This window comes from Budorcas taxicolor, chromosome 13 (assembly GCF_023091745.1).
Source record: "Budorcas taxicolor isolate Tak-1 chromosome 13, Takin1.1, whole genome shotgun sequence".
NCBI lineage: Eukaryota > Metazoa > Chordata > Mammalia > Artiodactyla > Bovidae > Budorcas > Budorcas taxicolor.
In genome coordinates, this window is record NC_068922.1 from 6,901,195 (window position 1) to 6,924,920 (window position 23,726).

General features: G+C 45.5%; 1 protein-coding gene across 1 annotated transcript in view; it reads left to right on the forward strand.

The window, feature by feature from the left end:
- The window catches only part of SPTLC3 (serine palmitoyltransferase long chain base subunit 3), a 136,155-nt gene that overhangs the window by 76,469 nt on the left and 35,960 nt on the right, over positions 1-23,726 (forward strand). The window contains exons 7-8 of the mRNA XM_052651133.1: positions 6,465-6,570; positions 15,469-15,688. Of these exons, the coding sequence (XP_052507093.1) occupies positions 6,465-6,570; positions 15,469-15,688 (326 nt within the window). The remainder of the gene's footprint in view (positions 1-6,464; positions 6,571-15,468; positions 15,689-23,726) is intronic.

A 23,726-nucleotide genomic window follows, 5' to 3' on the forward strand; every position in this document is an offset into this window, starting at 1 on the left:
TACTCGAGTGAGTCACAAAGAGTTTCTTGAGCTGGTCTTGAAGAGGAGAAGCAGTCTTTTCAACTAGGAGAGTTGCATGAGGTCAGAGGAATGGGCAGGCCAAGAATTTGGAGTGGTTTGGGGAAAAAAAAGTGGAGAGGAAGAGCCGGGATTCTTTCTGGAGGCGTTTACAGGCCACGAGGAGGGGTAACAAAGGATGTACTGTCTGCGGGAACACTCAGGGCCCTGCCTCTTCTGAGGGCCCACGAGTGTCATTTGAGTGGAAGGTCAAACCCATAAACGTCACTTAGGTTACTTTACAAGCCACAGCCTTTTAGATCTCCAGGCTCTTGAACTAGATTTTCACTTTAATAAATAAAGCAATTGCCTCTATACCTTTTAACAGTAAGAGTATTGAACTGTTGCTGGAATGAAACTTTCACATGCACTCACTCATTTCAACCTCAGCTACACAACAAGGCACCTACCAATTACCCCTTGTTCCAGATGAAGAAAAAAGGCACGCGGTGGTGAGGTGACTTGTTCAGAGACAGAGCTGGAAAGAGGCAGAGATGAGATGTAAATCAAGGAGGTCTGAGTTCAGAGTTCCCCTTTGAAACACAATGAACTTAGACCTCCTCTCCACTCCATGTCTCCCCCGGATGGAAGGCTGATGTACGCAATACGCTGCAGCTTCCATCTCTTACGCAACTCTCCCGGGTCAGAGCAGCAGGGTCAGTCAGAGGCAGGCAGCACTCACTGGGTGCCCTTGGCCGCCCTGCGACCTGAAACACAGCCTCTAGGTGCTGACTCAGGCTCCCACAGTGCTCCCTGAGTCAAGGCTCACCTTCCTGCCTTGATCCCACTCACCCAAGGATCCCACTCAGTCTATTCCCACAGGCCCTTGCCTGAGGATCCGAGACCTCCATGCTGTATCAGGCCCCGAACCTGAGTGCATGGGACACGCTGTCCCTTTATGCAGACTCTGTCTGCTCATCTCATGTCCTCAAGGCCAGACATTTCTGCGATGACCCTCTCTGCTGCCCCTAGCCACCAGTACACCCTCAAACCTCAACCCAACTCCTCTCCTCCCTGCTGCCCTTTGCCCTCTTCCAGGAACCTCACCTTGCTTCTTTGACTTAAAAAGGCCACGTGATACCTGCCCGCATATTTATAGATCCATCCAGAAGACCTGAGCCAAAGTATGCATCCAAACTGCTTTGCAAAGGCACCACTTCTCCAGGACATCAGAAATGCCCTCACTGATCTTGCGGAGGAGACTCTATAAATGTGACTTTGAGAAGAACATTTGCTTTGCTTGCCAGAAGTGGCCATTATGATCATGTTTTCTCCCAAAGGCTACACAAGGGAGCAGTCCCCCCAAAACCATCTTATAAGTAAGACCAGGGAACTTCCCTGGAGGTCCAGTGGTTAAGACTTCACCTTCCAATGCAGGCGGTGCAGGTTCCATACCTGGTCAGGGAGTTAAGACCCACATGCCCTGGGGATCTTAACCAGAACTTAAAACAGAAGCAATATTGTAACACATTGAATAAAGAGTTTAAAAATGGTCCACACACACACACACACACACACACACACACACGCACGCACGCACATAAAGTCTTTAAAAAAAAAAGTAAGAATGATTTGTCATCAGTCACAGTTGCTTTAAGTATCTGTTGCTGAACAGTTCACATTTGGGCTCAGTATTGGATGAAGCCACTGAGTGTCTCTGAAGGCACCCAAGGACGTGGGGCGGGGGGTGAGGGGATGAGTGGGCAGAAGAATTAGAAAGAGGAGCAAGTAGCAATTCTTCATCATCCAACCATCTTTTCACTTAAGAAGCAGCTGTTGAGCTGCTGAGTTTCTTGTCTGTAGGCATGAAAAGATTTGGGCAAGCAGCCCACAGAGCAGGGAGCCAGAGGATGTATCTAAATGCAGCTGCAGGCAGGTTTCCTGGAGCTCTGGGGGGTGGAGGTGAATTGCCAGCACTCTGGGCAGCGCCTGGGAAGCGCAGCCGGCCATGTGGCCCCCACTATGGGCCCTGGATGGGCGAGCAGGGCAGGGCAGTGAGGGATGGCTGGGGACAAAGTTCTCTTGTCTCAACAAAAGCTCAGTTGCACAAGAGATGAGGAAAGAGGCAGCCGTGGCAGGAGAAACCGTGTCGGCACTGTACAAGGGAGTTAAAAAGAGGCCAGGGACCCAGTTCTAATCTCTAGGAAGAAGCTCTTTGAATTACACTGAACCTCCCTTCTGAGATGATTGCAGCTTCTTTGTAATTGTCTTTGACTTGGGCTCTCTTCTCAATGTCTGTGCAGATCCCAGTAGCTTGCTGATATTATCAGGGCTTTGAATTCAAAAACAGGTGTAGGAACTGATGCAGACAGTCATTGCCACCTAAGGCTGATTGGAGCTTTGGGCACAAAGATGGGCTCTTCCTGGGATTCAGTAATTGCTTAACTGGTGACAAACTAGGGCAGCTTTGAGCCAGAATGTAACCCCCAGGCTGCATCTCATCGCCCACCATGCCAGCTCCCTTCTCTCATCCTGTCACAAACCAAAGGAACCCGTCTTGATGAGCCAGATTTGGTGGTGAATAACATCTAAGGCATTGTTGTTACTCAACTTTGTGATGATTGCAAGTCCTCAGTGTGTCATTATGACTTTGTAACAACACGGTAAAATAGCACTGTGTGGGTGCACCTGGATGGCGTCAAATGTACTCTTTTGATTCCCCAAACTCAAGTTTTTTTTATACTCTGACCAGAAACTGATTTGTTTAGGCTGAATCTTTTTTTTTTTTTTTTTGGTTTGTTTTGGGTTTTATTGGTTTGACAAACTTCTGACTTTAGTTTGCTTATCTGAAAAAAGCCAAAACCTAATTGTTCTTGCCTACTTCTCAGAGGTGTCATAGGGATTAACATAATGTGAGTATAAGTACTTTAATAAGTATTACTATTCGAAAATCCCTTGCAGATGTTAGCACATGATTTGCTGAAACAGTAGACTCTCGAAAGGCCTGCAGAACATAAGCCACAATCCTCTGTTCCCCCAGGTCTGCAACCCACACGGTAGAGAATCAGAATGTTACCGTGTTACCAGATGTTACCATGGGCCCAGAATCCTACAGTGAGTGGGGTCATACCTCTCTGTGTCTAGCCTCAATGATTCTGTAAAGAGGTTAGCTGGTTTATCCCCCAAGGGGGAAACATGACTGAGTGATTCTCCCTTTGTGCGAGGATCCCAGTGGGTGGATACCAGGGGTCTTCTCAAGTTCCGCTAAAAACTTCTCCCCACAGAGCTGTCCATTCATGACAAACACGATGAGTCCCCTGCCGTCTGCAAAACACAGCAAACACATCAATGGCATTTGCAGGCTGTCTGATATTAGAAGGATGGATGGAAATGTCTCTCTCCCTTAGCGGTGTTGACTCAAACTCCCAAACTCAGCCTCTAAGATGTATGTGACTTTTTTAACTGCATGAAGAGTATGATAATCTAGGCATGTGCAGATTTTTCAAAAGCTTAGAATATCAATTTTTTTAATTACAAATATAGAGTGTGATAAACTTTGATGTTCATCTACAGTGGTGATATCTCTACTAAGAGAATAGTCATCATTCTATCCTCCTCCAGAAGTTTGCCCCTTTGCAATCTCCCATCTCTTCCCTAGGCAACTAACTACTGGGAGAATATTGATTTTTAAATGACTTATAATTTAGTTCACTTGGGTTTTCTTTTATGATTGGAATCACACTCATCATGTATTATTTCTGTATAAAGACTTGTAAATTCCAAGTCCCAGGAGGAAAAACCCTTTAAACAGTTCTGCTTAGACTCATCATCTCTTTATTCTTTGAATCATCATTTCTTTATTCTCTCCCAAGACTAACAGGCCTTCAGCAGATTACAGAAAAGGGAGCTGGTTTCTCCAAGCACAAGTGTTCCTTCAACACTTTAGGAGCCCAGCTGAAAGCAAAATGTCAACAAAGGTGAAGGGCTGCTATCCCTGAAATTCTCAAAGAAAGCCGCTTTTTGTTTCCTTGGCTGCCCTCTAGTGGTCAATGATGCAGAAACATAGGTCCTGACTCAAGGTCCATCTGCCTGCCTTTAAAACAAAAGCTAAAAAGACAGTTACTTAAAGAAATACTACTGCAAGCATGAGGAAACTGTCCTCACTTATAATTCATATTTAGATCCCGAAGTGTCATTCCCTTTCATGTTTTCTGGTCTACAATCCTTTCCATGAAAAGATAAGGAATTCAACTATTACATATCAAATTAGCTCTAACACTGAGCATTAGGCCTAGGCTAAACGGATGAATAAGATAAGGTCCCTGCCTTCCGTGGAGGATAGACATGAACTCAAATAATGAGCAATGTGATGAGTGCTTAAAAATAGAGTAGACAAGTCTGTCTCTGTTTTGTGGATAAGTTCATTTCTGTTGCTTTTTAGATTCCACACATAAGTGACGTCATACGGCACTTGTCTTTCTCTGTCTGACCTACTTCACTTAATATGCTCATCTCTACATCCATCCACGTTGCTGCAAAAGGCATTATTACAGCTGAGTAGTATCCCATTGTGTATATTTACTACATCATCTTAAACAACAAAGTCCTACTGTAGAGCATAGGAGACTATGTTCAATAGCCTGTGATAAACCATGACAGAAAAGATTATAAAAAGGAATGCATAAATGTATAACTGAACCACTTTGCTGTAGAGCAGAAGTTTATACAACATTGCAAACCAACTATACTTCAGTAAAAACAAAAATTTTTTACAACAAAATAGACACGCACACACACAATATATATATATGTGTGTGTATATATAAATCATTAAGGACACGAAGGAAGAAAGAAGTTCTGCTGTATCGGCCAAAAGAGCTCTAGTGGAGTCTTGCGTGATGGGTGGAAGTTCTCCAGACAGACAAGAGAGGGAAAGTGTGTAAGACAGATGAGAGGCTGTGTGTTGAAGAATACTGAGAAATAATATCAGGAAGATAGCCAGGAGCTAGGTCAGGAAGGGCCTTTGGAGGCTGCATTCATTCGCTCTTCCTGCAACAAACAGCCTCGAACCCTCAGTAGCACCCAGTAAATATCCCTGATTTTTCCCGCATGACTGAAGGTGGGTTGGGCTGACTGTCCTACTTATCTCGCAGCTTCTCTTGGGCCCCTCCTGGGACCAGCTGGGCTAGCCCTGGGGATGTTCTTTTCCTGTTACTGGCAGAAGCACAAGAGGAAAAGCAGAAACATGCAAGGTCTCTTAAGGCCATACTCAGAACTCACCTGCTGTCTCTTTCCTGGATGCTATTAGCCAAAGCAAGCCATTGGCTGAACCCAAGTCAGAGGCGGGAAAACGTCCTCCACATCTTTAGTGGGAGGGCTGTGAGCTCACATGTCAAAGGACTTGAATGTGCAGAGGGTAGGAATTAGGGCCAATAATGGCACCTGCCGCAAGTTCTACCTTGGAAATGCTGGGTTTGAGGTACTCGTGCATTTTTCTAAAATGTGGTTGGAAAACGTAGCTCAAAATACAGATCTGCTGTACAGGAATGGAGTCTAGATGGGAGTGAATACATGTATGTGTATGCTTGATTCATTTTGCTATACAGCAGAAACTAACACAGCATTGTAAGTCAACTGTACTTCAGTTAAAAAGTTAATTTAAAAATGTTAAAATCAAAGTAGAGAATTTTCATTGAAAAAAAAAATAGAGGTCTGGCTTTGAGTGATGGATCCGGGAGTCTCAAGACCCCACTCGCCAGACTTGTGGACCCCCTCCCATGCCAGCTGGTCTAGAATCTCTAGGGGTGAGACTGGGGACGTGCCTGTTAACTCGGTCCCCAGACGACGCTTCATGTTGTCTGAAGTCTGAGCCCCACTGGTAGATAAATGACATAAAATGACACTGCCTAAAAGTTTCGAAGCAAACCTGGGACTGCTTTACCCCAGAATGTGGCCTCCGCGCCGCATCCATTCACCCACCTCCCAAAGCTTAGGCAGTGAGACCCCTGCCGGCCAAACAGGCCAAACATGCTGCCACTCAAGCAAACCCAGCTAAACTCTCCCAAGACGGTGCCCAAAGGATCGACTGGTGAGTGTTAGATAATGACATCTCTCCAGGCTAATTTCAACCTGGCAACAAATCTTCAGCCTAAGAAATGCATGTCGTGCATTTTTTCAATCTCTAAGAGGCGCCATGGAAGAGCCTGTGAAACTATGTATCGATACCTCCACTAGAGGCTTATTCTCCCTGCTTGGAAACCCAACCTCTCATCTTGTCAGAGTTAAATTTTACTAAGAAATAGACCGCTTTCTCCCCTCCAGTTGTTCTCTGATTCTAGCTTTGCTCTCTGAAAATTCAGGCCCAAGCCTGAGTGTAAAATATCTGACTCCTACTCCATAATTTAAAAAAACAGAAGGAAGAAAAGAAAAACCCCTTCATGACTCCAATTTTTTTGTGTTATTTAAAGACATGCAAAGCCTAGAGAAGCTCCTGAGAGATGCAGTCATCTACGGCCAGCCTCGAACCCGCAGAGCTTGGAAAAAGATTCTCATCCTAGTGGAGGGCATCTACAGGTAGGTGAATAACCAGAGACATGTTCACACGCTGAGGCGCACAGCGAGCTGACAAGTGGGGCAAGGCTGACCTCTCCTAGTGAAAGAGACAAATGAATGTGATAGAGGAGAGATGAAGGGACCTGAGCCAAATCCACCAATGTGAATTGTCAGGGGTTGGCTCACCTGACCTGTCCATGACCATATCTACGGTGGAGCACCTCAGAGGCTGGTGCCCTAGAGAAAGTGTCTTCAGAAACGTCCTGACTAACGGTGCTAGCTTGCACTGATTCCTCCCACTCCCTTTGGCTGCCCCACAGTTTCAAAGACCTCTGGGACTGGGTTATTCAACTTCAGAACACTCTTTGCCTTTACAACAAAGGCAGGAAAGTAGGTACCGCTGATGGGAGCTCAGCTGCCCCTAATTCAACAGTGCACCCAAACTCTAGCTGCTCCTTGAACTTGGCCAGTTGTTGGCATCAGAACACAAAAGGCCTGCACGTTTTCCTCAAGGTAAGACTAACCCGGAGTGCAATTCTTGATTCAGAGCTGGGAAGAGATGGTTTTTGCATCTGAAGACATGTTCAGTCTTCTCTCAGCTTGTGGGCTGAGCAGACAAAACATCCACTGAGCTGGTCAGAACTGCAATTTCATACTGAGGGGTGCAGTTGAATTTGCTTCATTCTCCAAATTGATGATTGTTACTAAAGTCGAAATTGCCCCAAACTCGGCTTCTGTCAGATGCCCTAATCCGTGAGTCAACGAAGTTGCTCATTCCTAAATCGATGCTCAGTCCTAAAGTCGGAAGAATCAAGGGTGATACTTCCTGTGACATAATTATGGAAAGATGAACAACATTGCAAGGAAGGGAGTGAGGGCTTAACTTCCCAGCAAGAGGGGATGTGGTTGCGAAGGAAGTCTGAGATCAGAAGCAGCATTTCTTTCCGTTCCCAAGGGCACCACCTGAGCATACCTGTCAGTTTTCAGCTATCAGAGTCACAACAGAGCGCTGCTGGCCCCAGGTGGGCAGAGGCCAGGCATGATGCCAACCCCCTAAAGCACAGGGGCGGGCTCTGCAACAGAGAGTTATCTGGCTCAACATACCAGCAGTACTGAGGGCGAGAAGCCCTGCTATAGACTCATGTAACCAACCACGGGCCCAGAACTTGTGACTTTTAGGAAATAATCTCATTTTGACTCTCGGCTGTCACGACCTCCAGCTTGGGTCTTTCTCCCTGTGAGATCTGTGCCAGAGCTCTTATCTAAACACCTGTCAGTCAGGCCTGGACTGGTGGGAGGGTGGATCAGCTGAGCCAGAGAGATGGGCATCTCCCTGAAGCAGAATAAACAGAACCCAACTGCAAACAAACAGAACTCAGCTCCACTAAAAGGAAGTTGTGTGTTCTAAGTACTTTGATCATGGCTGAATGAAGCGGACAACCAGCATTTCACTGTCAAATAGTCCCATCAGTTACAGAAAGAAACTCCTGGGTAATGGCTATGCTGGGGCTGGGTCCTACCTGATATCAGCAAAATCAGCAACCAACAAATGCACTGCTGCTTTCCAGAGATGTATTATGGGTGTATGCCTTGTTAACATCCACACGAATCTTCCTTAGAGTTTTCACTCTCAGATCTTTTTTATCTCTGTCTGTGGTTTGCCCCTATGGGCAAAGTCCCCCTACCACAGACAGCTCACATAAATCAATTTTTTCAAAATTCCCGAAAAGAGTAGTCAGCCAAATCAGTTTCAAAGTAGGTATCAAGGCAGAAAAGGCTAGACACCAAATCCTAGAAGTCAATAAACTCCACAACAGCAGGTATAATAATAATAGTAGTAGCAGTGATACTATCACCATCCATAGATCATGAAAGTATTAACATTTATATCGAGAAGACAGGGGAGTCAGGATTTGGAGGGAGGCCTGGACATGGGCTCAGATCCTGTGTTGCTGCCTATAGCTTTGTGTCCTTCATAGAATTCCTTTGTAAAAATTAAATGAGATCATACATGCCAGTGCTTGGCAGAAGCCCAGCCCATAGTAAACCCACAACCAAGGGTAGCAGTCCTCATCATTAAATTTATTTTCAGTTGAGGAAGACACAGTTCAGAAAACAACAAGCCATCTGCTTGGTGAAGCTGTCTGACACCTGGAGGACAGGTGTCAGAGGACAAAGTACGCATTTATCCAGTGCCTATGCATTGCCACATTACACATTTCATGCGGGCCATCTTAAGTAAGTACCTCCAGTACTCTTGAGGTTATTGTGAGGATGGAGGCATTCAGGTTCCAAGATCTAGAAAACTTGCCCCAGGGAAGGTAACTGAGATAAAGCAGAACTGGGATTCAAACCAGGTGGCTCTGCAGGGATAGAGACCCAGTGTAAACAGAAGAGTCTGCCCACGTGCCCGCATCGATGAAGGAGATGTGGAAAATGCAGAGGCATCCATTCGACCTTCCTCACCAACCCATCTAGGGCTTCATTTCTTCATCTATAAAATAGGGAGATTGAAGCTTGAAGTCTAGAGTTCCACGGTGTGGGGTTCAGAAGTACAATAATATTGCTTTGGTGTTCTCATATGCATTTTCCTTTGTTTCAAAGTCACACTCTTCTAGTTTTGTGTTTCTGGGAAGCCTAGTAGTCAATTCATGGTGGTCGAGGAGTTTTAAAGTCATTCAAATATACACTAGAGACGGGGAAAGTGAAGAGTGTTAGTTTCTCAGTCATGTCCAACTCTTTGCGACGCCATGGACTACAGTCTGCCAGGCTCCTCTGTCCTGGAATTCTCCAGGCAGGAATAGTGGAGTGGGTATCTGTTCCGTTCTCCAGGGGATCTTCTGACACAGGGATCTCACCTGGGTCTCCTGCACTGTGGGCAGTTTCTTTACTGCCTGAGCCACCAGGGAAACATTAGAAATGGGAGATGGGTCCAAAATAACCTGGGATATAAACTAGTATAACTGGAACCCAAGTTTTTAAAATAAAATTAATCAAGAAATACTATCTAGTCATATCCAAAACTACATATATAAACAAATTTTGGAATCTCAGCATGCCATTGTCTCTAAGAATGTAAGCCATTCTCCTGACCCAAATAATGTAAGTCTAAGAACTGAGAACTTCAGTAGTAAAGTCTAAACTGTATCCCTATGGTATAAATGAATAAGGACAAAGGAAAAGAAAACAGTAGTTACTTGATTTTTAATTAACCTCAGCTCCTTTTTTTTTTTCCTCCTCTCTTTCCACCTTCTTTCTTCTCTTGGATTATACTCTGGGCCCACCAAGGAGATTTTTCCACCGTGTAAGTTGGCAAACCAGTGGCTTAATTCCCAGTCATGCCAGTGGGTAATATGGTTTAAACACCAAGGAGAAGGTGATGAGAGGGAGATTTAAAAAAGGAATCTTGTCACTTAGCTAATACATTATGTAACAGAAAAGATATAAAGAGATTATTCACTGGCTTACTGGTTTAAGAATAATCCAAATCCCTGCACAGAGATTTCAGTTAATGAGTGAAATTATTTTTACCTACAGTTGTATTTTAGTTTTTTTTCCCCTCTATTGAAGCCAAAAGAAAACATGACCTTCCACTCAAGAAGAAAATACTGTTCTCGGGTTTGTTTGTTTGTTTGTTTTTCATCGTTTTTGGCACAGTATTCTTTGACAGCAATTTTAATAACATAGATAGCCTTTTCATGTATAAACCAAACTCAATATACCACTATAGGGAAAGATTCCATTCAAATTTTGTCACATTGAGAAAATGAAAACTTAGTGTGGATGAATATCACTCTTTATAAAAACTGAGTTTTCTCTAGAACTCTTGTGTGCCTTGCATTAACTCCTGGAATCAGCAGTATTGCTGAGTCATTAATTTTTGAGGAAGAAATATAAACCAGGTGGGCAGACTCCTAACATCAGCTAGACCAGTGCCAGCAAAGATGGCTAATTAGCTGCCTAGACTGTCTGCAAACTGTTCAATGTGCACTCTGGCTCCTGCCAAACTCAGTTCCAGAACAAAAAATGGCTATTTGTGACATGTCAGGTTTTTAGCGTTTTTGTGTTACCAACTTACAACATTTTAAAAGGTAAGAAGAAGGTTCTAGAATTTTGAGGGCATCCATCCATGTATTGGGTATGACACCCATATGCCTCCTTCCTGAGTCAACACAGAGGGCTCCCAATTTCTCAAATGAGGCCCCAGTGCTGCCGTTTCCTCCCAAGCTCCTCCTGAGGACAAGAACAACCCAGTGGGTGCCCACTATGTGTCAGACACTTTACAACTACTATTTCTAGGAATTCACATTGAGGCTTTGTGAGCAGTGTGCTATCATCGTGCTAATTTTACACCCAAGGAAACTGAGGCAGACAGCAGCAACTAAGTTGCCCAAGTCCTGAATTAGTAAATGATGTGGCTACCACCTCAGCTTATGGGGTCAGAGGGCTGGACTCCCCATCAATGGCAATAACTTTAACAAGCAGTTACTCTAAGAAAATACTGGAATTAACTTGCAAACTTAAGTAAGAGAAGATGACTCTATGATCTTCGTGTTATTAAAATCTGAAAACATCCATTCAGAATGACCTTGTGAAAAGGACAAATAAGATGGACTTCATTAAAATTAAGAACTTCAGCTCTGCAAGATAATATCTAGAGTGTTAGAAGGCAAGTCACAGACTGGGGGAAATACTTGCAAAAGATCGGATAAAGCACTGCTATCTAAAAGATGCGAGGAGGAGAACAATTAGAACTCAACAATAAGGAAACAAACAACTGAATTTTTAAAAAATGGGCCAAAGACCTTAACATACACCTTACCAAAGAAGACGTGCAGACGAAAATAAGCACGTGAGAGGATGCTTCACATCATATGCCATCAGAGAATATGCAAATTAAAACAGTGAGATACCACTACCCACCTACTGGAAGGTTGAAATCTGGAACGCTGACATCAGTAAGTGCTGGTGAGAATATGCCGGAACCCAGAGCTCTCATTCACTGGTGGTGGGAATGCAAAGTGGTCCAGTGACTTTAGATGGCAGTTTTGTGGTTTCTTACCAACATACTCTTAACACAAAATCCAGCGATCTTGCTCCTTGGTATTTGCCCAAAGGAGCTGAAAACTTGTGTTCTCTCAAAACCCTGCACACAAACGTTTGTAGCATCTTTATGTATAGTCGCTAAAACTTGGAAGCAACCAAAGTGTCTTTCAGTCAGCAAATGGATAAATGGTGGTGTTTCAGACAGTGGAATATTAGCACCAAAAAGAAATGAGCTACAGAGTCACAAAAAGACAGAGAAAATCTAAATGCATTTTACTAACGAAAGAAGCCAGTCTGAAAACATCACTTAGCGTATGGTTCCAGCGACATAATGTTCTGGAAAAGGCAGAACTATGAAAACAGCCAAAAGATCCCTGGATGCCAGGGGTTGGGTGGAGAGACGGATAAACAGGTGAAGCACAGTGGATATTTTACAGCAAAAAAAAAAAAAGGAGTATGTATTATATCATAATAACAGGTATGTGTCATTATGCATTTATCCAAACCCATAGAGTGTATGATGATGAAACTCAGCCCCTGTGCACTGGTGCTAAATTGAATCTCAGAGACAGAGTTTTGGATGGAGTAGAAAGAAATAGCTCTACTGTTTTGCCAGGCAAAGTGGGACCCAAGGGGATAATGCCCTTAAAACTGTGTGTCCCAACCTGGGGGGATTTGGTGAGGAGTTTTACAACAGTGGTTCCAAGGCAGGGTTCTGGGGTCAAGGTGCGTGTGCAGGGCCTGTATTCCTTTAATCTGGCCTCAGGTGGTCTCCGGATGAGGTCATCACTCTGTGACCTCTGGAATGAAGAATGTGTCATCAAGTATTTAACATCCTCCATTTGGGGGTTTTAGGTCTGCAGAAGAGCTCGAAGACACTCTGTGTGTATCACTTGAGGCAGAACCAGAACCCGGCCCCAAGGCTGCCCTGTTGTCTCTTGACTGCTCTTCCCTGCACTTCCTCTCTTCCCTGATTAGCAGCATATGGGCTTCCTGGTGGCTCAGATGGTAGAGAATCTGCCTGCAACGCAGGAGACCTCGGTTTGCTCCCTGGGTCGGGAAGATCCCCTGGAGAAGGGCATGGCAACCCACTCCAGTATTCTTGCCTGGAGAATCCCATGGACACAGCAGCTTGGCAGGTCACAAAGAGTCAGACATGACTGAGTGGCTAACACTTTGGAACTCAGGGAAAGTTATAAAGGCTAAAGCCTATTCCCTATAAACAAGAAACAGGGGACAGAAAGGCTTTTGTGCCCAGGAAAGGCCCTGCTCAGTTTCACGAACAATACCAAGGGTGAACTCCAGTATAAACTGTGGGCTTTAGATGGTGACGTGCCGGTGGAAGTCAACTGGCTGAAAGAAATGTACCGCTTTGGTAGGTGTTGTTGACAAGTGGGGAGCTTATGCCTCTATGAGGCAGACAGCATATGGGAAAACTCTGTACCCCCTGCTCAGTTTTGCTGTGAACTTAAAACTGCTCTGAAAAATAAAATCCCTTTTTTTTTTAAAGTGGGGCTTCTCTGGTGGCTCAGTGGTAAAGAATCTGCCTGCCAGTGCAGGAGGCTTGGGTTTGATCCTTGATCCCAGAAGATCCAACACACCACAGAGCAACTAAGCCCGTGCACCCCAACTACTGAGCCTGGGAGCCGCAACTACTGAGCCCAGGCGCCACAAGTACTGCAGCTGTCAAGGCTTGGAGCACCTCAGTGAGAGAGCTGCACATCGCAACTAGAGAAAAACCCATGCGGCAGTGAAGACCCAGCACAGCCAGAGTTAAATAAATAATAGGTGATTCTTTTAAAAAGATCACGCAGTACCCACTGGTCTAGGTGACTACCCAATAGCTGGACTGTTTTGACAGAATGGACCTAATACTTAGCTATTTTCTTAATACATTAAATTTAATAAATAAACTAAGAAGAGACATTCAGCTCTCTGTTTGCATCAGTTGACTAGTTCTTGAACTAAACTGATGGGTTGCTTGAATTGTTTGACAAGCTCCTTCATGGGGGTGAGAGTGTGAGTCTGTGTGTTTTCATAGAGCTTAGCTGACAGCGCAGTCAAAACTGTGTGGGAAAACAGCTCACAAGATGTCCTGAGAACTGATTGAAGACAAAAGTTCTTTTAAATCCATTGGGTTCCAGAGGTGCCATATAAATACGAATGCTCATTTGACTTGCTTATTTACCTCCTGTCTTTCCATTTGCTGGAGAACTTAAAGTGATTTTGCAATTTAAAATCCCAAGGAAAGTTACCAAATTGGAAACTGCCGAGAAAAATTAAGCACTTGGGGCTAAAACAAAAGCTGATCTATAGCAGTGGTTCTCAAGTGTTGTCCACAGCCAGAAATCCTGGAATCTCTTGGGAGCTTGATAGAAACGCAAGTTCTCAACCCACCCCAGACCTCCATTGGAAACCCCAGGTGGGGCCCCGAAACCTGCCTTGTAACAAACCATTCGAATGTAATAAAGCATTCAAAGGATTCTGATGCTCACACAAGTGAGAAGCATTGCCCTAAAGGAAGAGAGGGGACACCAGCTGACGCCTCAAATAAGCCTTCAGGTTCAATAAGGACTCAACAGGCGAGCCTAAGGCCTTTCTCCTGTGCTTTAATGAACACTGAGATATCTTAAGAGACTTCCCTGGTTATGAGGTCTTCAAGTTCTTCTGTGTGTTTTTTTATTTGTTTGTTGTTCCTCATATTAGGCAGAAGTGCCTTTCCCTCTAACTTCGGTGCTGATCGTCATTTTAAAAAATTATTTTATTTATTTATTTATGGCTGCGCTGGGTCTTCACTGCTTTTCACAGACTTTTTCTCATGGGCGAGCGGGGACTACTGCTTGTTGAGATGCACAGGCTTCATTGAGGTAGCGCCTCTTGTTGCAGAGCAGAGGCTTCAGGAATTGCAACACAGGCTCAGTAGTTGTGGCACAGGGGTGTAGCTGCTCTGGAGCACGTGAAATCTTCCCAGACCTGCGATCGAACCTGTGTTCGCTGCATTAGCAGCTGGATTCTTATCCACCGTGCCATCAGGGAAGTCCCTTTCGTGTGTTTTTACTTCCTTCCTTCAATATTCAGCAATTCAAGCGCTGAGTTTCGGTCAGACGTGCTGCTAAGTCACTTCAGTTGGGTCCGACTCTTTGCGACTCTATGGACTGTAGCCTGCCAGGCTTCTCTGATCATGGGATTCTCCAGGCAAGAATGCTGGAGGGGGTTCTGGCCAGGGATCTAATCCATGTCTCTTGAAAGTGTCAGTCTCTCAGTCGTGTCTGACTCTTTGCAACCCCATGGACTGTAGCCCATCAGCCTCCTCTGTCCATGGGATTCTGCAGGCAAGAATACTGGAGTGGGTTGCCATTCCCTTCTGCAGGGGATCTTCCTGACCCAAGGATCAAACCCACATTGCCGACAGATTCTTTACTGTCTGAGCCACAGGAAAGCCTTAATCTGTGTCTCTTAATGTCTCTTGTATTGGCAGGTGGGTTCCTTACCACCGGCGTAGCCTGGGAAGCCGTTCCGAATAGACAGTAGCAGGCTTATATAGATGCATTGACATAGAGCAATTTAATTAAAATTATCAAAATGCCTGGAATCCAGTCTGATCAGTCTAGTTATGCAAATCAACAGCACAGTAAGCTAGTTATTTACTTGGGAATTAGCTTTAACAACTCAAAGCACTTAAATCCATTGAATGTAAATTAATTTCCCCCTAGTGAAACGAAGCCAGAGCAGCTTTACAAGATTGAGAGCACATCTACACCAAATAAAATATGCCCGGTTGTCCCTGTTTGGTATCAGGGCAGAAAGGGAGAGTGACACAGAGCCTCCCTGGCGGGTGCACACTACTCACGAGCATTTCTTCTTTTGCACTAGCATGGAAGGTTCCATTGTGCGTCTGCCTGATATCGTGGCTCTGAAGAAGAAATACAAGGCTTACCTCTACATAGATGAAGCTCACAGTATTGGGTCCGTGGGCCCAACCGGCCGGGGTGTGGTGGAGTTCTTTGGAATAGACCCCAGAGATATTGATGTACTTATGGGCACTTTCACCAAAAGCTTTGGAGCTGCAGGAGGTTACATAGCTGGAAGGAAGGTAAGAGACAGATCCCTTGCATCTATTTAAAACCTGAATGCCCTGGGAATGCAGTCTTGGGGGTCCTCTGGTTTCCCTGAGGGCTTCAGTTCCGTTTAGCACACCTGACTGATTAAGGCGGCCTGGGCAGCATGGGTTCACAGGCACGGGACGCCCAGAAGGCCAAGGAGCTCATCCTCTGATAGTACAGAGGATCTTGCGATGAGTAATCCCGTGATCCTGAAACGACAACCCTGGCTGTGCACATAGGCAAAGACAGTGCAAAGCAGAGGGCAGGACCGAAGAAGTCTCAGAAAGACTGTCAGTCTTGGGGACCAAGGGTGGCGAGGGGGGTGTGTGGGTCATATTTCAAAAAGAGAGAATGCTGTTTACCAAACCACAGAAGTGATGCTGCAGAACTGTAAGTAGTTTGGGAAAAAGCTGGTAGGAACAGTGGCCGAGGTCAGATGTTGGAGACACTGACCCTCTGCGACAAGATGTGGGTTTTCAGAGTTTTAACCAAACAGTGGCAAGATTGAAGATCTTTTCAAATATATGTTATTGAAATATAGTTGCTTTACAATGTTGTGTTAGTTTCTGCTGCAAGGCAAAGTGAATCAGACATACATATACAAATATCCCCTCTCTTTTGCATTTCCAACCCATTTAGATCATCACAGAGCACCGAGTAGAATTCCCTGTGCTACCCAGTGTGTTCTCATTGGTTATCTACTTAATACATATTAATAGTATCAAGAATGCATATATGCCAATCCGAATCTCCCAATTCACTCCACCCACTTTGCCTCCCTTGGCATCCATATGTTTGCTCTCTCATCTGTGTCTCTATTTCTGCTTTGCAAATAAGTTCCTCTGTACCTTTTCCCTAGATTCCATATATAAGAGATATTATGCAATATTTGTTTTTCTCTTTCTGACTTCTTTCACTCTGTATGACAGTCTCTAGGTCCATAAGAGATTTTTCTCTGCAAAGTAATTCTCTCCCACAATCTTGGATAAGCCATGAGTCAAATCTTGTCATCCTCTCATGTCTTATTTGTGTGACTGAAGATTCTGAGCTGATGGAATTAGACGAAAGTGTTATCCCTGTCATTCTACTGCCAACATCACCCAGGAGGTCACCAAAATGAAACAAATGTTTGAAAAGGTTTTAAAAGAAGAGGGAAGAAGATGAGAGAAAGAAAATGAAATATTAAAGCCTGACTTTCAGGGCTCAAAGAGCCAGTTCTCTGCTCCATCATACAACAGTTTTACCAAAACCCTGATGATTCTCTCCTCCAGGTGTACACCTGCCCCACAGGGACTGTGAGGGTGGCGTCGGCTCCCCCGGGCAGGGCACAGCAGTGTATGCAGGTGGCCTATGGCTTCTCTGAAATTCCTGATTCCTCCCTCACTGTCACCAACAGGAACAGGAGCTCAGACTCCTGGTAAACCAGCTAGACAAACCAGGGAGTACAGCTGAAAACAGTCTGCGGTCGGAAAGCCCATGATTTAAAACGGCAGATTTTACTGCGTGCAGCTCGCCTGCCATGAGACGCTGCACTAACGCTTAAAATGTTCAGAGGTCCCGGTGACCTTCACCCTTCAAAACGCGCCACTTTCATCTGAGCTCAAAGCACTGCGGTTCAGCCTCCTTCCACAGGCCTGCAGGAATTCACCGAGGGGTACTGAAAACATAAGGAATGCCCGAGATCTTACAGAATTCAGCTAAGTCTAGTGCGAGGCTCGACATTCCCTTCCTCGACTGTCGAAGCCACGGGGTCAGAGGGTCCTAAATGTAGGTGAGCCCTAGCCCAGACTACTTCGCTTTGTGAGCTTGCAGTTTTGTGATGACTTTAGCAGCAGTTCTGAGCTGCAAGATTTTTCACCAAGCGTAACTCTGTTTCCTGAGCCGAAGGAACCTGAATAAACTGAAGTGAGAGGATCCTTGAAATGCTGTCAAGTTTGGCAGCTGTCACCATGTTCCCCCTTAGAGCTCCTGCATGTGGTTACCTGCTCGAAACAGAGGCTCCTGGTTGCCAGCTCAGGCCCAGCTCAGTCCGCGCTCTCATACACTCCCCATCCTGAAAGCAGGCGGACTGTTTTAAAAGTACAGTTGCTCTTGCCTGCCTACCTTCTGCTGATCTCGGTAGATACAGAGCCATTGTAAAAATCATTAATATTTAGTATTTGCCTTAATCAGGAAGAAGAAAAATATGTGGATCATTTTTTTGCTCTTTAAAAAACGGCTTCTTTGCATACTTGGAACCAGAAGGATGGATGTCTCATCCTGTTCTTCCCCCTTCTCCCTTTATATTACACTGCAGTCTCTGAATTTACCACTAGGTGGCAGCGAGAATTAGAGAGTGACAACAGACTGGTTCCAAATAGGAAAAGGAGTGCGTCAAGGCTGTGTATTGTCACCCTGCTCATTTAACTTATATGCAGAGTACATCATGAGAAACGCTGGGCTGGAAGAAGCACAAGCTGGAATCAAGATTGCCGGGAGAAATATCAACAACCTCAGATTATGCAGATGACACCACCCTTATGGCAGAAAGTGAAGAGGAACTAAAAAGCCTCTTGATGAAAGTGAAAGAGCAGAGTGAAAAAGTTGGCTTAAAGCTCAACATTCAGAAAACGAAGATCATGGCATCTGGTCCCATCACTTCATGGGAAATAGATGGAGAAACAGTGGAAACAGTGTCAGACTTTATTTTGGGTGGGCTCCAAAATCACTGCAGATGGTGACTGCAGCCATAAAATTAGAAGACACTTACTCCTTGGAAGGAAAGTTATGACCAACCTAGATAGCATATTCAAAAGCAGAGACACTACTTTGCCAACAAAGGTCCGTCTAGTCAAGGCTATGGTTTTTCCAGTGGTCATGTATGGATGTGAGAGTTGGTCTGTGAAGAAGGCTGAGCGCCCAAGAATTGATACTTTTGAACTGTGGTGTTGGAGAAGACTCTTGAGAGTCCCTTGGACTACAAGGAGATCCAACCAGTCCATTCTAAAGGAGAGCAATCCTGGGTGTTCTTTGGAAGGAATGATGCTAAAGCTGAAACTCCAATACTTTGGCCACCTCATGCGAAGAGTTGACTCATTGGAAAAGACTCTGATGCTGGGAGGGATTGGGGGCAGGAGGAGAAGGGGACGAAGGAGGATGAGATGGCTGGATGGCATCACCAACTCGATGGATGTGAGTTTGAGTGAACTCCAGGAGTTGGTGATGGACAGGGAGGCCTGGCGTGCTGCGATTCATGGGGTCACAAAGAGTCGGACACAACTGAGTGACTGAACTGAACTGGCAGAGACCCGTTAGCCCTGAACTGGGCAGATGAAAAACCTAGAAAACACAGGCCAGTTTTCAAGGCATGGAGGGTGAGCAGGATATGAGGCCTCTTGAGACAGTGTCTCATGTTGTTCCCTGATGATTTAAAATTCAGTCCGGTAAAGAATCCACCTGCAACCCAGCAGATCCCAGTTTGATTCCTGGGTCGGGAAGATCCCCTGGAGACGGGATAGGCTACCCCACTCCAGTATTCTTGGGCTTCCCTGGTGGCTCTGATGGTAAAGAGTCTGCCCTGCAATGCGGGAGACCTGGGTTCGATCCCTGGGTTGGAAAGATCCCCTGGAGAAGGGAAAGGCTACCCACTCCAGTATTCTGGCCTGGAGAATCCCATGGACAGAGGAGCCTGGCAGGCTACTGTCCGTGGGGTCGCAAAGAGTCTTACCCTACTAAGCACAGCACGGTGCAGATAAAAACACCTCCTGGAATCATCTTGGTGAGCCTGTGACAAATGCAGATGAACCGGCTTCCTTCCAGCCTAATGAGCCCATGAGTTCATCGTACTCAGCATCTGCTCCTCTGTGCCTTTACCTTGTTAAGTTATTTTAATTTTAAGTTATGTATAGTTTCCATTTAAACCATGGTTTTTAATTCCCCTGGACTTTGAAGAATTTTGTGAAGAATTTTTACTTTGAATTTGTGTTTTTAATTGATAGGCCATAGGATTGGGCAAATGCTGAAGATCTTTGGGGAAAAAAATCTTTCTAATATCTGTTTAAATCATTCAAATTCAGTTTTCAGAGTTTCATCTTACATACTTTTTTCTGAATATTTTAAAATAGATATCTCAATTCGGGTGAGTATTATAAAATATCCAACATTCTAGATATTAATTCTACAAAAGCAACAAAAGTAATCATAAACAAGTTAAAGTGTACACACTAGGACTTTACATTTTTCTGAATTATTGATAATTTCAAGTTCACTATGTTCCTGGGCTTCCTAGTAAATCTTGAGAGGTGAAATAATCACTTGGATCCAAAAATCTAGAAAGTGATAAAACTCTCCGGGTCTTAACTCTCTTTTTAAATGTCAGTGTTAGTGGTACAGGGACTGTAATCTTAATAACAGTTTCTAGGAGGCTCCAGAAATCTTTATGGAGCAGGTCAAGGTCAGAAGTGCATGCATTAGCAACCAGATGTGTCACGGAAGAAAAAATATTTGGAAACACACAAGAGAAAAATTGCTTTGGTGCTATGATACAACCACAGAGAGTAGAGATTTTGTCTTCATCCCAGCCCTCCAGTAACAAAATGTCCTAGAAATTCATGTCTGCCTTGGCCCAACCTACCCTCCTGACCCCAGGGAAACTGCTAAAATGTTCTCTCAAGAGCCAGCTGGGTTTCACTGTTTTGCTCACCGTGAGTTCGGAGCTGCTGTAGCTGAGCCATGAACAATGCACACTGAAGCTTTCTGTCCTTTCAAGATCTTCAGGTGAAATGTCAGGTACTTCTCTCCACCTATCAGAGCTCCCTCCCTTCTTCTTTGAAGAAAGCCTGAGCTGATGGGGCTGGTTTCCTTATTTTTTTAATTTGCATTGACCCAGTTGCCGAGGAGATGGGGTCAACAGCACAGACCCCAGCTTCTGGGGTCCAGCTTTCTCTCAGGCACAGATCTGTGCGTGCTCCCCTGGAGCTGACCACGGGCTTTCACAGCCTCACCAGAGATTCGCGACTGAATGCAGCAAAGGTGACCCTCAGGGCTGGTAGTGTGCAGGGCTGGATTCTGGAGGAGGGGCTGAGGGAGAGCAGCTGGGCATGGTGTGAGCATTAGCCCAGAAGCCTGGCACTGAAGGTGGAAGCCAGCTCTGCTCTGCATGCTCAGCCCTGGCTGGAATTAACAGCCCTTTGAAGGAGATGGGGGTCATGGAATGAATGCCAAGATGTTTACCCTAAGAGCCTCCTGTCCGACTTCTTCAGAAAAGCCACTCTTGTCCTTAAACTCCAGACTCAGGGTTTTGCACTTCCTAATGGTCTTGGAAATCTCAGTCTGAGAAGACCGCTAACCCTCCCTGAGGGAAAACACAGCCCAGGCTCTCCTTGCCTAGGACCAAAGCCAACTCTTCATTCAGGGCTCATGGCATCCAGTGGGCGAGTGATAGGAGCAAATCGGAAACCAGGAGCCAAGGCTACCCTGAAGATGCTCTGCCCAGGTGCCCCCGGGAGCTCCCCTCTCTGAAGCACACAAGCAAGCTAACTTCCATCCACACACTCAGACTCTGAGAAGGTGGACTCAGTCTGAAAGAAATAAGATTGTGGACAAGACAGTCTTTCTCTTAAAAGGAAGGGATACTGTGCCGATGAGGCGCTTCCTCAAACTAAGGACGCACATGGCCTTGGCTTTGTGAAATTTCTCAGCTCCCGAGGGGAATTGAGGACTGAGGGCATACCTCTAGGAGGCAAAGCCAGCTTTGCTTTGCTTCTTTGATCTTTGTCAGCAATGCCCCAAAGCTAAGAGAATATTGCTACACTAATGCTAAGTCGCTTCAGTCGTGTCCTACTCTGTGCGACCCCGTAGACGGCAGCCCACCAGGCTCCCCCATCCCTGGGATTCTCCAGGCAAGAACACCAGAGTGGGTTGCCATTTCCTTCTCCAATGCAGGAAAGTGCAAAGTGAAAGGGAAGTCGCTCAGTCGTGTCCGACCCTCAGTGACCCCATGGACGGCAGCCTTCCAGGCTACTCTGTCCATGGGATTTTCCAGGCAAGAGTACTGGAGTGGGTTGCCATAGCCTAAGAATACAGCTTTGTACCCCCTGACTGAACTTCAGGGACCCTCAGCATCCTTCCTTGGTCCCTAAAACCCTTCTGATTTCCATTAGACCATCAGTATTTACCAGACCCCTGCTGCGTACTCACCACTATAGATTTTAAGAGAGCATATAATAAAGGGTGTAACTGTTTGCTACTCTCCAGGAGGTCCCAGTCTCTTTGGAGAAATAAGAGTCACATACAGGACACATTTTGAGACTGATACAATTCAGTCCGTGGTTTAGAACTGTGAACAGGTGTGTGTATTAGAAATTCTCCCCTTCCTCTCCTCCCCCCAGGGGTGCAGTCTCTGTGGATTAGGGGAGGCGCCACATGAGTAGCAATGAACACAGTCTTCTCTGCACTCCCCAGGGCCTCCCCATCACTGTACCAAGCCAGCTCCTCTGCTCTGAAGAAATAATATAATCTGATGCTAAAGGGTGAGAGGAGGGGGGACTCTAGAGCTAGACTCTTTGGGTACAAGTCCTCGTTATCGAGCCACTTTTTGGTGGGATAATCTGTTCCTTAACACAGTGACCCCCACCTATAAAGTAGAGATCAAAATAGTAGCTAACTCATAGCGTTACTGAGAAGCTAAAATGAGCTAATGCATTTAATTATGCAGGTGAAATGCATTTAAAATCCTTACAGTGGCACCTCAAGCAGCGCTTGGATATCAGCTCTGGGTCCATCATGGCCGGTCAGCTCTACCATCTCTACAGTGAAACGCTGTCATCATCAGAAACACTGTTTCTCCCTTCTTTGAAGTGCCTCTTCTCTTCTTTCCACTCTCACTGTTATCACCCATACGGAGGGGGGAAGTGTTGGGGTGCAAATCTTTGATGCCCAGATCTACCAACGTGTGGAGGCGTGAGCATTCAGCATGACCCTCTGCTGGGCGAGGGGGCTGGGATAAAGACACACCAAGTGTCTGGGTTTTGCCCCTCCTCCCACCTCGTGCTCCGAGTGTTCAGAGTCTCTGAGCTGGCCGTCCATTAACAAGAGCCACCGACAGCACCAGATATTCACTATGCAGCAGATGCTTTTCTAGGCACCATGTACATGTTAGCGCTAATCCTCATAAGGACCCTGAAAAAAGTATAACCGTTTTCCCATTTCTCAGAGAAGGAAACTAAGGTGCAGGGAAGCTTAGTAATTTGCCCATGGTCTCATATCAGCAAGCGGCAGAGCCAGGATTTGAACCTAAGTGATCCAGACTCCAGAGCCTATCTTGTAACTCTGAGGTCAGACCTGCCCTGGAGGGAGCGACCCCTCACACTAGCTTTTTCGTCCACCTTCATTTGGCTCCTCCATCCTGTGCTAATTAACATGCCATCTTTATTCTTAGTTTTAGCCCATGTCCATGCCTCTCCCCTTGTCTGCAACTATCCAAATCTAGTCATCCTTCAAGGCTAAGTCATCTCCTTAAAACTCTCCTTCCTGGACCACAGGAGCCCACATCATCCCTTTTCCTGCATCCCACCCAGCATCCAGCATCAGTAGAGAAAGAAAACCCCTGCTTCTGCTCATAGAGGAGCATGAAGAACAGCCTGGCTGCAGCTCCTCTGGAAAATGACCACCTCTTTCTCCCTGATGCTCCCCCCATCCTCCATGCTCCAAAGTGAACTTCTTGGGTACCATGTGGTCAGTGCCTCCGTCAGGTGATGAAGATGCTTATAAGACTCACTAAACAAAAGAACAAACAGAAAACTTAATTTTGGTTTCAGTGCAAGTGCAGAATGGCTGCCAGGGACTAGGCTTTCTGTCCTCCTCCCCTTCTCAGGTCCCTGCACATGGAGCATAGTCCAGAGCATCTCCTTGTACAGACTTGCTGGAAAGAAAGATAGAAGGAGCGTGGAGGCAAGGCGGATGGGGACAGAAGTCGGGGGGGAGAAGGGAAGGAAGGGAGGCAGGGAGGAAGGAAAGAAGGGAAGAAATAGAGAGGGAAAAAAAGACTGG